The sequence below is a fragment of the Ixodes scapularis genome, unplaced genomic scaffold (genome assembly GCF_016920785.2).
Source record: "Ixodes scapularis isolate PalLabHiFi unplaced genomic scaffold, ASM1692078v2 PGA_scaffold9__187_contigs__length_104089568, whole genome shotgun sequence".
Taxonomy (NCBI): Eukaryota; Metazoa; Arthropoda; class Arachnida; order Ixodida; family Ixodidae; genus Ixodes; species Ixodes scapularis.
The window spans coordinates 42810036-42822406 of NW_024609884.1; the positions used below are offsets into that span (position 1 = coordinate 42810036).

The following is a 12371-nucleotide window of genomic DNA, read 5'->3' on the forward strand; positions in this document are numbered from 1 at the left end:
ATCTATCATTTCGATGAATTGCGGGATCTATTCTTTGCTGTGGATGTTTCTGAACTGAAATTTAATGAGGAACGTGGCTGATATTTATTTTCCTATTTAAATGAAGTTCTTAATGTCAAAAAGTAGGGTTTTGGTGAGGAGAAAATGCCCCATTGTGTGGAATACTTTTTAAATTTTCATTTTGCATAGAAAAAGTGCAGATATCAGGTTGAAAAATAGATAGCCGCACCCCCCCATATTTTCTGGTTATGGCTGAAGCTTAGCAATGCTCAATATTTTGGAGCAATTTGATATTGAGCTGTATACCTCCTCCTGTAACGCATCGGAAAATTGTCCTACTGAGATGAAACGTCATTCAGTGCATTTAGGCAACGAGATGAATATACCCTTTAAATTTTTTAAATATCGAGCGACTGGTTTAAAAGTTAACAGTTGAAGGTGGTGTCACCCCTTAAAGGGATACTACAACGAAATTTCGGCGCTCATTTTTTGGTCTATATGTGTTCAAAGGAACAGCATCACATCGAACATACCAATATCTTGTTAAAAAAGTCACGAAAAGGAATTTTAAAACAAATTAAACGATTAGCAAAGAGCACCTGGTGGATGTCGCTACGCCTCGCTTGTAATGCTCGTCTAGGAACCTTGACAGCTAGTGACGGAGGTTGTCTTCGCCTCCGGCCACGACGAGAGAAGAGGGGCGGGAGGAACTCCCCTCTTCCCGAGAATGCCTTTTGTTTGTCGCTGAAGTTACTATTGTCCCCCTACAAGATTACAGAAGATTAACCCGTCACTCAAAATTCGTACAAAAGCAGCCGCTTCGGTGGCTGGAACAACTAGGCCATCCTCTCGACGTCAGCCTCGCCGTAGCTTTGCTCGTCTTGAGACGACCTACGTCACGATTGCGTTGGATGTGACATGGTCTCCGCTGGGCCTTCTTCGACCGCTTGCCAGAGTGGGCCGTTTATAACGAAAAATAGAGCCGCCAGGCTCAAAATACAAACGTGCGATTGTCATTTACGGATATTGTGGATCATATTCAACCTATTTTTGAACACAACGGGAATATTTCAAATTTCGTTGAAGTATCCCTTTAAGACATGTGTACTTCGTTGGAAGGCCAGTGTTGGCTAACAAGCGCAGATTTCATCCGTAGCACTCTGGCAACAAGTGATTGGAACATATCAATGTCCAGTCAGTTGGCGTGAAGAGCTTCCCGGTATTTCATCAACACAACATTGCGAGCCTCTGGTTTTTTTGTCAGGCGTCACAACTGGGAGTCGGAGATCGGGCCTGCACACAGGGTGTTAACGTAACTCCGAGAGACAATAATCACAGCCGGCAGGACGACAACGTCAATCAAACAACGCTGATCAGGCGAATCACATGGACATTGCTGAGCCATTGCAATTGGCCAATTCTGAGGGGAGGTACTTTTGACGTCACTGTATGCTTGCCCAGAGAAGTCAAGATGAACTAAAAGTGGCAATGTTCATGACGTTTAGCTCAGTGTTGGCTATGCCAACACCGTAGCCTTTACTGTGCTGTTGATCGTGCCTCAATTCGTCTGCTACATCCAGCCGATTTCGGCAACTTGGCACGTTCCTAAGTTTGCCGAACCGTTTAAGAAACATTTAGACAGAATTGGGTCGTAGTATTTGTTGTGTGGTCTTCCTAAGTAATACTGAACAGGACTGTATTGTTTTTTTTTTTCCAGAAACAAAAATGAAGCAGCGTTGTCTTTTAACATTTGGAGTCCGCCTATAATCGTAACCAAAGAATTTCGATCTAGAAAAGTGAGAATGATTTCCGAGCCCACCGAGTTAACCCAGATGCTTTGCTGTAGCTCCACGTAGCTCGACGTGTGCGCTGGTGTAAACCAGTTAAGCTTGACGGGCATACACTGATGCAAAGCTGTGAAGCATGACACGAGCGATGCGGCGCGAATGCCGTAGTGCAGCAGCACATGCATGACCTTATAATCATGTAATTCTATCAGGAGTGGGAGAATCTTGGTCTGTTTTATCACATCAGCTGCCCTCAGCCATTTTGCGAAATGTCTCCCCGCTACTTTTTAGCGTGTTGCTCGCGACAAGGGCTGCGTCATTGTCTGGAAGTTTTGACGGTGACGTAGCCAGCGTGGTCGATAAGTGAGTTTTGACTTGGGTACCTAACAGTGCTCTTAAAAACTGACGTTCAGTTCACGCTTTCCACTTTTTGCCTGCTCCCTCCTCTCCCCATTCTACTCTGTCCACCGTTGCCTGTTTCCTCCTCCCCCATGGTGAGGAGGATCTTCTGCCTTGCAGAATCTCCAGTCTGGTCGTCGGCCTTTAAATAAAGTTTTTAACCTTTTAAAAGTGGGAGCCTTCTTTTTTGTGCAATGCCACAATCGTCAGGGAGCACTAACTCTACTTTACGCGAAATGAAACGAGTAGAACCAGGGCAATCAAGCAAAACAGAAGCCTGCATGCACCATAGAAAAAGTTGATTGGTCTGTTGGGAAAAGTTGAGTTCCTTTCAAGCCTAGTCCCAGGTCATCCTCACCTGGGCCAGAGAAACGAGAAGCACAGCGCATGGAAGCAAACTTGAAAAAGAAGGAGGCAGAGCAAAAGGAAGTAGGTGACCACAGCAAGGTGACCCAATGCATCACATGTGCTCTGTTGGGTGGCAGCTTTTGGGTCTAGCAGCTGGAAAGGCAAACACAAGATGGGGAGAATTAATACGCATATCTTTATGGGAGTTCAATGAAACTGGTGCTTGTGAATATAGCAGCCAGGAAAGTGCATCAGCCGGAAACACATCAGCAAGTTTCTACTGTAGTTCCATGAGCCTGCATTGCCGTTGTACGACTCTGCACTGCGGTTACTCCTTTTGTGGTTTTTCCTGAGTTCTTATGCCAAATAGAAACAAATGCCTTTTATATGTGAATATGTTTTGCGTAGCGGAATGTTTGACACTGATGTATATAAAGGCACCGTGACAGTAAGACGGGTAGAAAACAGAGAAACGTGTGGAAGAGAAAAAAGGGGTACAGGCAACGTTTCAAAACTCTACTACAAAATAATTTTGTCTGTGCCTTGTATATATTTGTTCCCAACATCATCACGAACACAAGCAGAAGATGAGCTTATTCTAGCTTGCCTGCATTTTGACCGTTATTTTATTAATTGTACCTAAAGGCATTCAGTCTTCTAGAGAAACCACTACTATTAACTTGCAACTGATTTATAAGTAATTCTTTTCATATACAGAACTGATCATTGGGAAAATGTAAGGGCGCAAACGAGCTGGTGTACATTGCACATGGTTGAAAAAAAATCCGAGACTGCGGGTAAACGACACAACACTAAAAAGTCTCTAGTAGAGGCTTTTTAGTATTGTGTCGTTTACCCGCAGTTTCGAGGTTTTTTCAACCACGATCATGGGGGCTTGTGCATAAGTCATAGTCACTCTCTACAGTACTAAAGAGCACAGGTTGTGGCACAAACAAGTAGAACGGCTCTATGCAAAGGGCTAACCTGGAATGGAAGCAAGCCTGAATTATGCTGCCTCCATAAGCGAGAAAGCTGTTCTGAAATGGTGCCTGGTTGGGTGCCCCTTCTTGCAGGCATTGAGTGCCCCAAGGAGTCTTTCATCCGGTGGCTAATGGAGCGCAAGGTTGTGGACAAGGGCCAGGACCCCCTGCTGCCCAGTGCGTGCCATCCCGAGGTGTCCCAGTGCATGTACCGCGAGATCATGAACGACATCCCCATCAAGCTTGTACGTCCCAAGTTTGCAGGGGACGCTCGCAAGCAGCTCTCCAAGTACGCTGAAGCAGCCAAGAAAATGATAGAGTCAAGGTAGGCGTCTTGCTAACCCTGCTTTTTCCTGCCACCATATCTCTTAGTGTAGCTGTCGTGCCATCCCCATCATCATCAACCATATCTCTTTGCGGAACTGGGCCTTTTCGAAGGATCGGCTTCAGAGGGATATTTGAAAAGTCCGTTATAACTCAAGAAGGTAGGGCGAGGGAAAGGAAGGTTGGGGAGGAGGAAGTGGATGGAACATCCCCCCTCCCCTTCAGCGTTCCGTCTGCTTCTTCCTCTCTAGCCTTCCTTTCCCTTGCCCTACATTCTTGAGCTGTAACTTACTATAGTGTATACAGTCAAACCTATTTATAACGAACTGTATAAAATGCCCGGTTTTGTTCGATGTACCCAATAATTCGTTATAGCAATACCGGCTTATAGCAAAACAATTTATTCATTATATGCAGAGGGTGCGTAACATACTCCTAGATATGTTGAAGGCAGCGGCAATGTTCAATTTTTTTTCACTGCATTCGACATGGCAAATGTTATTGTCCGACAAAGAATTTCACTATATGCGGAATCAGTAATGCTGGTTTCCTGGAGTGTGTGTTTAGACCTGTTTAGGCCTTATCTTACTGTTTTCTGCCAGCACGTGTTGGTTTTTATTTTTTTATATTTTTTTGTATGTTTTCTTAAATAAACCTTGATCTTTGATTGAATAATAAAATTATTCAATCAAAAGTTCTTCATTTTGTCTTTGTTGTTTCGGCGTATTATCCAGTAATGATGTCCTCTCAGTCCGAGAGCTGAAGAGCGTGCCGCTGCTTTGTCGTCATGAACCGTGAACCACACCAGATTTCAAAACAAAATGGCAAGTTGCAGGAGGCCTAGGGAAGCGAAGTTTACAATGCTGAGGCTCGGTCTGCAGTGCATTTACTGTGTGCGTTCCCAAATTCTGTCCGTTCCAAAACCACCGGTACCGGCGGAGTTGATTGGTTAAAAAGCGCCATGGTTGTTACGAAATTTGAAACTTGATATTGCACTACAGCGCCGCTAGGGCGTGACTAAGCGTAACTAAGTGGAGACTTCATGCCGGGCGAGGAAAAACCTTCATCTGCATTGCAAAGAGGCCGAATGCCGGAAGTGCCGGAGCTCGTATGTTTGTTGGTGGTCGTAGGCGCTGGAAATTCGATATATCCATACTGTAGTTACGTTATGCGAGATATTTTTTGCATGCATACTGATCAAACATTTTTGCATGTTCGATATAGGGGTTATTTCGCTGCACCCGAGTTTGTTGTTGTCAGGTTTGACTGTATAGGTAGTGTTAAAAAGGATTGAATTCGTCTTCCTACAAGATTTTTACTTGTACCTCCGTACAAGGCAGGAGAATGCGTGCCACCTTGTTGGGAATTCACACGTATAGAAGTTATTTTGCCATTTGGCCTTTTTCAGCTCATCGCTCGAGCCAGTGGGCTCACGACAGCTAAAATTGCTTTTGTCTGTTCTTCGAGAAATTGTGTCGTATTTAAGCATGCCCCAAGCGATTTTCTGGAATTGAAAGGATCAAGAGGTACAAACATGCTTCTGACAGCACCTTTAGACACAATATCTTATAAATGCTTGTGAAACCTTTACAGCACTGGCATCAATGTTGTGGTAAGCTGCTTGAAAACTCGCAAGTATTTGTTCTTTTTGCTTCAGGAACGCAAGTCCCGAGAGTCGCAAAATTGTGAAATGGAACGTCGAGGATGCATTTCATTGGCTACGGAAGACCCTCAATGCCACGTACGACGACCACCTGGTATGAATGACTCTTCTGTCGATACCTGCTACAAGGAGGCTTGTTGACTACGAGTGCTGTCATACTGTCGACTCCCAAAACCATATTTTCTAGTCTATATGTCAGACTGTTATATAGATCACAGCCCCCCTTTAAACGGCTGTTTTCACCTAAATGTTTGTGTGCTAGTCGTGCTTATATATATTTGTACGATAGGCATGACGAAACTGCGTCGATAGGCCCGTATATGTGTACTTTGATCGCAATATGTGTACGAGCGGGGGTCAATTTCAATATCCTCACCGACGAACCAAACGAGAAATATAATTTACGGTAGGAAAACTAATAGGAAAAAACATGTATATGTCGCACCATTGTGTGAGACGCATCTGTGGAAAGTTTATGAGAAAAAAAAGAAATGCTACTTATACTTTGGAAAATACAAAATACGTTAATTTGAATTGGGCTGCAGTCCTGGTATAATGGTATAAATGGTGCCATGGAAATTTGAAGGCTACACCTCCGGACCTGGCTAATTTGAAGGTTTTATTCATAGTGCTGAGAAGCCCCAGATGCTCTGGAGACACAGAAACTTTCCCTGAATGTTACTTTATCTTATAAGCGAGTGCTACTAAAAAAGGTGTGGTTTTAGAATGATTCTTTCTTTAATTCAGTGTGTACGTACCGTAATATCCCGAGAGATGCCCCGCCCCAAAAAGTTAACCCACCCCTATTTTGGTGTGATTTTCTATTCTTTCGAAAAAAACACGGAAAGATAGCCCACTCCTCTATTTTACCCAATTTGCTCTCGCTTTTAGGTGGGCTGTTTCTCAAAATACTACGGTAGGTTTTTTTTTAATTTTAATTATTGAGAGTTGATTGTATCATTACTGCAGGAAAGGCTGGCTCACCTAAAGAAGCAGTGTCAGCCTCACCTGGTACAAGCTGCCCGCTCCTCAGTTGAAGGGATTTGTGCCAAGATTTTCCATATGTCCGTTGAAAACGCCAAGAAGATAAGAGAAAAGCACTGGGCCATCCTCAATCAGCATGGCATTGAAGGTCAGCACAAGTTCGAGCTGTCTGTCCTGTCCACACATGTTACTTTTAAGGAGCCGACTTGGGAAATGTATGAAGATTGATTGTATTCAGATTTATAAAATTGTTGGTAAGTTTTCGTCTACTGAAGTTTTAATTAAAGAATATTTTTTATTGATAGGTCTTAGATCTGATCATGATGGTTAGAATCAATGCAGGGTTCAAATTGTTATACAGTAGAATCCTTTGATGTTCTGCGTGGTACCTTGATAAAGAAGCATATGATCCGGAGAAACAACAGCCGATGACACTTGGAGGGAGCTATAGAAGATGCAGAAAGCAACTCCTACACAGTTTATTTCAAGCGAACCTTCATCAGTGTGGAGACTTAGCATATTTATTAAAATATAAGTCAGCAAATCAGCAGCTTTCTTTTTTTTTTTTTTTTTTCACTGTTTTTTTTACATTGGGGGTTTAGCCATAATTGTGACTAAAGAATGTCAACTTATAAGAATGAGCAAAATTTGAGCTAATGAAAATGTTCTCCCATGCCAGTCGTTGCCCCTAGCACACCGGTGCGAGCTGTGATGCAAGTGGCACAACCTTTTTGCATCAGTTTGGGGGCATGTGATTGATGTAGAAACCAAGCAATTTTTTCAGGAGTAAAGTCTGACTCTGTTTCATCACAGGAGCCACCATCCAGCAGTTTTGTGAAGCGTCTCCTTGCAACTTTCTAGCGCGTTGCTCGTCACATTATATTGTCTAGAAGTTTAGTCAATGACGTGGCCAGTGCAGTCTGACGAGCAAGTTTTAGCTAAAGTGACTAGGAACGCTGTAAAATAAGAGGTTCTGCGAACTTTTGTACAAAGATGTGCAAGCCTTCCTTGTCCATGATGCTGTAATTGCCAATACCACAAACTCCCAACTCCACACAAAATAAAACTAGCAGAACCAGGGGGACGGAGCACAACAGAAGTGTGTGTGCCAGAGAAAACGGAAAGCTGCATTAAAATGAAGAGATGGGCTAGTTGGTACATGATTCTTTAATATGCGCCATAAAACAGGGACACAACAATAACTTAAGCTGATTAATTGTTGCAATAGCTTTCACCCCACATACTCCGAGCTGTGATGCACTAGCAGACTCGGCCATTGTTCCCTTTTTTGATAAGTCAATTGTCAACGTACGAAACCTCGTTTCTGATGTCGCCCATACTATATTTAGCGCTATACTGTTCCCTAAAGCACCTCGAATGTCGTGCAGATGCGTCAATATGCGATAGCACATATTCGGTTTAGCGTGATTGATTTTTTGCTCTCAACTACTACAATCAAACCTGTCTATGTCGAACCCGGTTATATTTTGACTATCCCTTGTATCGAACTACAGTCGAACCCGGATATATTGAATTCAAAAGGGATCGTAAAATAGTTCAATATATCAATAATTTGATATACAAAAATATGTTAAATTAAGTTCAAGTTTCCCCGCATCTCTGCAGTGATGTGATTGCTGCGCCAATTGCGCCAAACTGCGCCAAGGGGCTAACCCTGCTACATCCTGCTAAATTTTGCCAAAATATGGGTAATCTGCGCCAAACCTGCGCCAAAGGACCAGTTTTGGTCGCCTTTCAAACCGAAACTAAACTGAGTACCGTAATTGAGCCTGCGTGAGCTAGGTGGCGCAAGCGGCCACCCGACACAAAGTACCCTGCATCAATCGTGACATTGTAACCCTGGAGCCGGGGAAAAGAAGGGACGTAGGACAGGCAGAAAACTCCAATGTCAGTATTGAACCAGCTCGCCTGCACCCTTGCTTTAGTTACATCAATCGTCCATCCGGTCTCGCATGGTTTTTCCCGCCGTCTTCTTTCGCGCTCTCGTCGTCTCGTAAATCTCGTCTCGCGTTTATTTTTTATTTGTTTTTTTTAATTTTTGCAATGATACATGCGGGCGTGTGCGGACGCTTCGACGCTAACGTGCTGGGTACCAGCCATGCCGTCACACTGTGAAACGAAATTACGTTTTTGCGCGGAGGGAGTTACTTTTTGAGCTTGAAGCACTCGCTTCTGAAAACAACGGCCGTGAGAAAACTGTATTTGGTGCCTGCCTGCCAGTCCGCGCGTCGCTACAGTTATGGAGCTTCCTGAACTGAAACATAAGGACGCCGCATGTTCATCAACATATCTGTTCTTGTTTAAAACGTATGCTACTACAAAAATCCCTTTTTTAAATCAAAGACTGCTGGGTGGAAGTATTCATTACCTAGGTTTCTCTTGGTTGGCTTTTTTTCGAGAGGGACCCCGGTACATGAAAAATCTGTCGCGCAAGAAAGTTAGTGAAGAGAAATGAGCTAAAGTAAAGAAGGTAATGTCTGAATGCTGAACCCGCACAGCGCGCTTGTTTGTCTCGAGTTCAGTCGTTGCAGAAAGCGCTCCAAGAACGTTTTGATTCTGACTTGTCCCACGTCGATGCGCTCAGGTTCTTTTTTTCTGTATGTTAACTTGTACCTCGCCTGCCGGCCTTGCAAGCACGCGCCGCTGGACTGTTTTTTGTCGTATGCTGGGCAGTTACACTTTACATACATCGACTGTATTTTTGAACAGACTAGTAGCTACAATGAAAATGCATAGCGAAAAAACAGTTAACATCAAACAATATTGCAACTTCTCCCGATAGATTGAACTGCAATAGTGCCGTTTTGGTCTGCAAGCTAGCATTCTTTTTTTTTTTCCAAGCAACCGCCTGTTTGTCTAAAAAAAAAAAAAAAAAAGTTATTTTTTGCGGAGGGAGCAGGGAAAGGGTGAGCCTGTGAGACCCTGCAAAACGAAGAAGCAGTCACCGAATAGCCGCGTTGTGCATCCCTCATGACGTGCAGACGCTCCTTTGAGAGTAAACAACTTTTCGAAATGTGGCATGCTTGCTTGTTGTCAAATTCCTTAAAACTTTTATATTGAATTATCTGCTATATTGAACTGGTAGACAATTGTTTTTGAGTTCGATATAAACAGTTTTGAGTGTACAACGAAGTTACTTGTGCTACAAAAAATTTCAACAGTCCCGTAGACTTTGTTATAAAAGCGTTTGACTGCTATCTTTTGAAGAAAAAAGTGACCACTGGAGCACATTTTTTGCAAAATAAACATAACTGGGAAAATGTTACTTGTTTATAAATTCTTATAGAAAAAGAATGAACATTACAAACTCCTTTTTACAGCGAAGCTGTTATGCGCTAGGATCTGGGAAAAAATTAGTCTGCGGATGTTGACAGAAACTTCCCATTGGTTGTGAAAAATATGAATAAATAAAAATAAAAAGGGGGCAACCAGCGTGGTTGTATTTCCTATGCATTTCCTATGCATAGGGAATTTCTTTTGCATTCCCTATGCAGGTTTCCTTGGCATTATTAGATGGTCCCTTGTTATCTCTAGGCATCGTCCTCGAGGTCATCCTAGAAGTCATCCTTGAGGTTGTTTGAGAGGTCGTCCTAGGCGGCGTTCTCGATGTCCTTGAGATTGTCCTAGACATCGTCCTCGACGTCGTCCTTGAGGTCGTCCTAGACGTCGTCCAAGAGGTCGTCCTCTAGTCGTCCTCGAAGTTGTTCTTGAGGTCATCTTAGACGTCGTGCTTGAGGTCGTCCTAGGCGTCGTTCTCTAGGCATCATCCTGAGGGTCGTCCTAGAAGTGGTCCTTGAGGTCGTTCTAGACGTCGTCCTTGAGGTCGTTCCAGAAGTCATCCTTGAGGTCCTCCTAGACGTTGTCCTCGAGGTCCACCTTGTCGTCCTCCTCTAGGCGTCGTCCTCGAGGTCGTCCTAGAAGTCGTCCCTGATGTCGTCCTCTAGGCATCGTCCTAGACGTAAAAATGTCAGCTTCGCTCGTCCTCCATGTTCATGTGAAGTGGAAGGGCTGTACGATTTTATAGTAAGTTGAGGAAAACTGATATTGCCAGGCATTTTGTCTGGCTTTCTTCCAAGATGGTCTAAATAACCAAGCAACTGTAGCCCCTCAGAAGTCCTTTGTATTCCCTATGCAGGGTTCTACAAGTGAACACTTGGATCGAAATCATCCTTAACTTTGCTGAAAAGAAGTTTTCTCCATCTAGTAAATTGCCCTCCGCCCTGCTAAAACAAAGCCCTTACTATTGACCAGTAGGTCACTGTACTGTTGTGTCCACAACTCATTTGTGAAGGTTTGGCACAAATCTAACTTCTCTCTTCATGTTTAAAGCTTTGAAATTTTGTGTTAGTGAGAACATCTTGCCGTGAAAGAAGTGGTGCAACGACATTAGCTCCTTGAACTTGAGTTTCAAGGGATGACCTTAAGTTGGAGTGCTAGCAAAAAGAACTTGAATAAACATCTGCACTCTATGGTTGCTTTCCTCCCACTTCCACATAGCCGGAAATAAGGACCTGCCACATTGTTTGCTCCTCACATTTCAGCGGTTATTCCCAGGTAGACAGAAATGACAACCAAATGCAGCCCTGAACCCCACCATCAGCAGATTGCACTCAGCCATTTTACAATGTCTCTGACAATGGGATGGTCTTCATTCAATTTCATTTCCACAAGAATGGTGACTACCCTGAAATATAAGGATCTATTGGTGACTACCGTAATATCGCAAGAGATGCTCCACCCCTGAAAGATGACCCACTCTAATTTTTGGCATGATTTGCTATTCTTTTTAAAAGCACAAAAAACTAGCCCACTTTCAGTAATTGCAGGGCCCTGGCCAATGGTGACATCGACAGAAATGGTGTTATTTATCCACGGCAGAAGATGAGTGAACACTGCTGACTGGGGGACAGTCGTTTTTGGTTCATCGCCTCTCCCTACAATCGCAAGCCTTTGCCAATCACAAAATCTTTAAAAAAAAAAGAAACCTTTTTTTTTTTTATTGCACATTTTGAGGTAGCCTAGTCTTTATTTTCACCCGATTTGGCTTCAATTTTAAGTGGGCTATCTTGGGATATTCGGGGTAATGTTAATTTTCTTCTATCATTGAGTGCATAGGTGCAATAAATTTTGCCCTCCGTACGAGCTGTGCAAATTGGCTTCTAGGAAACCGAAACTACCGTATGCGTGCTTGTGCAGGAGAGTGGTAGATTTGGCATGAATTCGGTAAGCGAGACCTTTCTCTGTTTTGTGCAGAGATCACAAGCCCATTGCACGTGAGCAATCCCAAGAAGGTGTTCTGCTACCCGGTTCAGTTTGCCATTACGTCTCCTCGGCTGCCTACCATTGAGGTCCTTACAGACAAGGACAGCACGCTGCTGCGCTACAAGGGAGAGCTGGTGCGCATTCACACGCTGTACTTCCAGAAGCTGGTGAGAGCTTTCTTCCTTCATCGCTGAATATCTAGGATAACTTTTTTTGCAGCGAAGCTGTTTATCACTAAGGTTCCGTGGATTTTTCGTGTGCGTCAGCAAAAACTCAGAGGGGGCTTGCACTGCCCTCTCTTTATCGTCGTTCCAAGCGCTTGCGTGCCTAGTTTCCTTTCCTTTTGCCGGGTGGCGGTCCTGTTGCTTGTGTCTATAGTCTGTTGCAACTCAAGAACGAAGGGCGAGGGTAAGACAGGCCAGGGAGGAGGAAGCAGACGGAACCCTGGAGAAGAGAGAGGGAAACCTCCTTCTCCCTTTAGCGTTCTGTCTGCTTCCTCCTTTTCGGCTTGTTTTACCCTCACCCTTTGTTTTTTAGTTGCAACGGACTATAGTTTCCTCTGGTTTCTTGGGCGGCGATAGTCCTCGAAACGTGTGTGCGTAC

General features: G+C 43.8%; 1 protein-coding gene across 2 annotated transcripts in view; it reads left to right on the plus strand.

Moving 5' to 3' along the window:
- Window positions 1–12371, plus strand: part of LOC8031100 (mRNA (2'-O-methyladenosine-N(6)-)-methyltransferase) — a 55772-nt gene that overhangs the window by 17121 nt on the left and 26280 nt on the right. For both annotated transcript variants that reach the window (XM_040500241.2, XM_040208279.3), the window contains 4 exons: window positions 3608–3839; window positions 5496–5595; window positions 6471–6633; window positions 11760–11935. In XM_040500241.2, the coding sequence (XP_040356175.1) occupies window positions 3608–3839; window positions 5496–5595; window positions 6471–6633; window positions 11760–11935 (671 nt within the window). The remainder of the gene's footprint in view (window positions 1–3607; window positions 3840–5495; window positions 5596–6470; window positions 6634–11759; window positions 11936–12371) is intronic.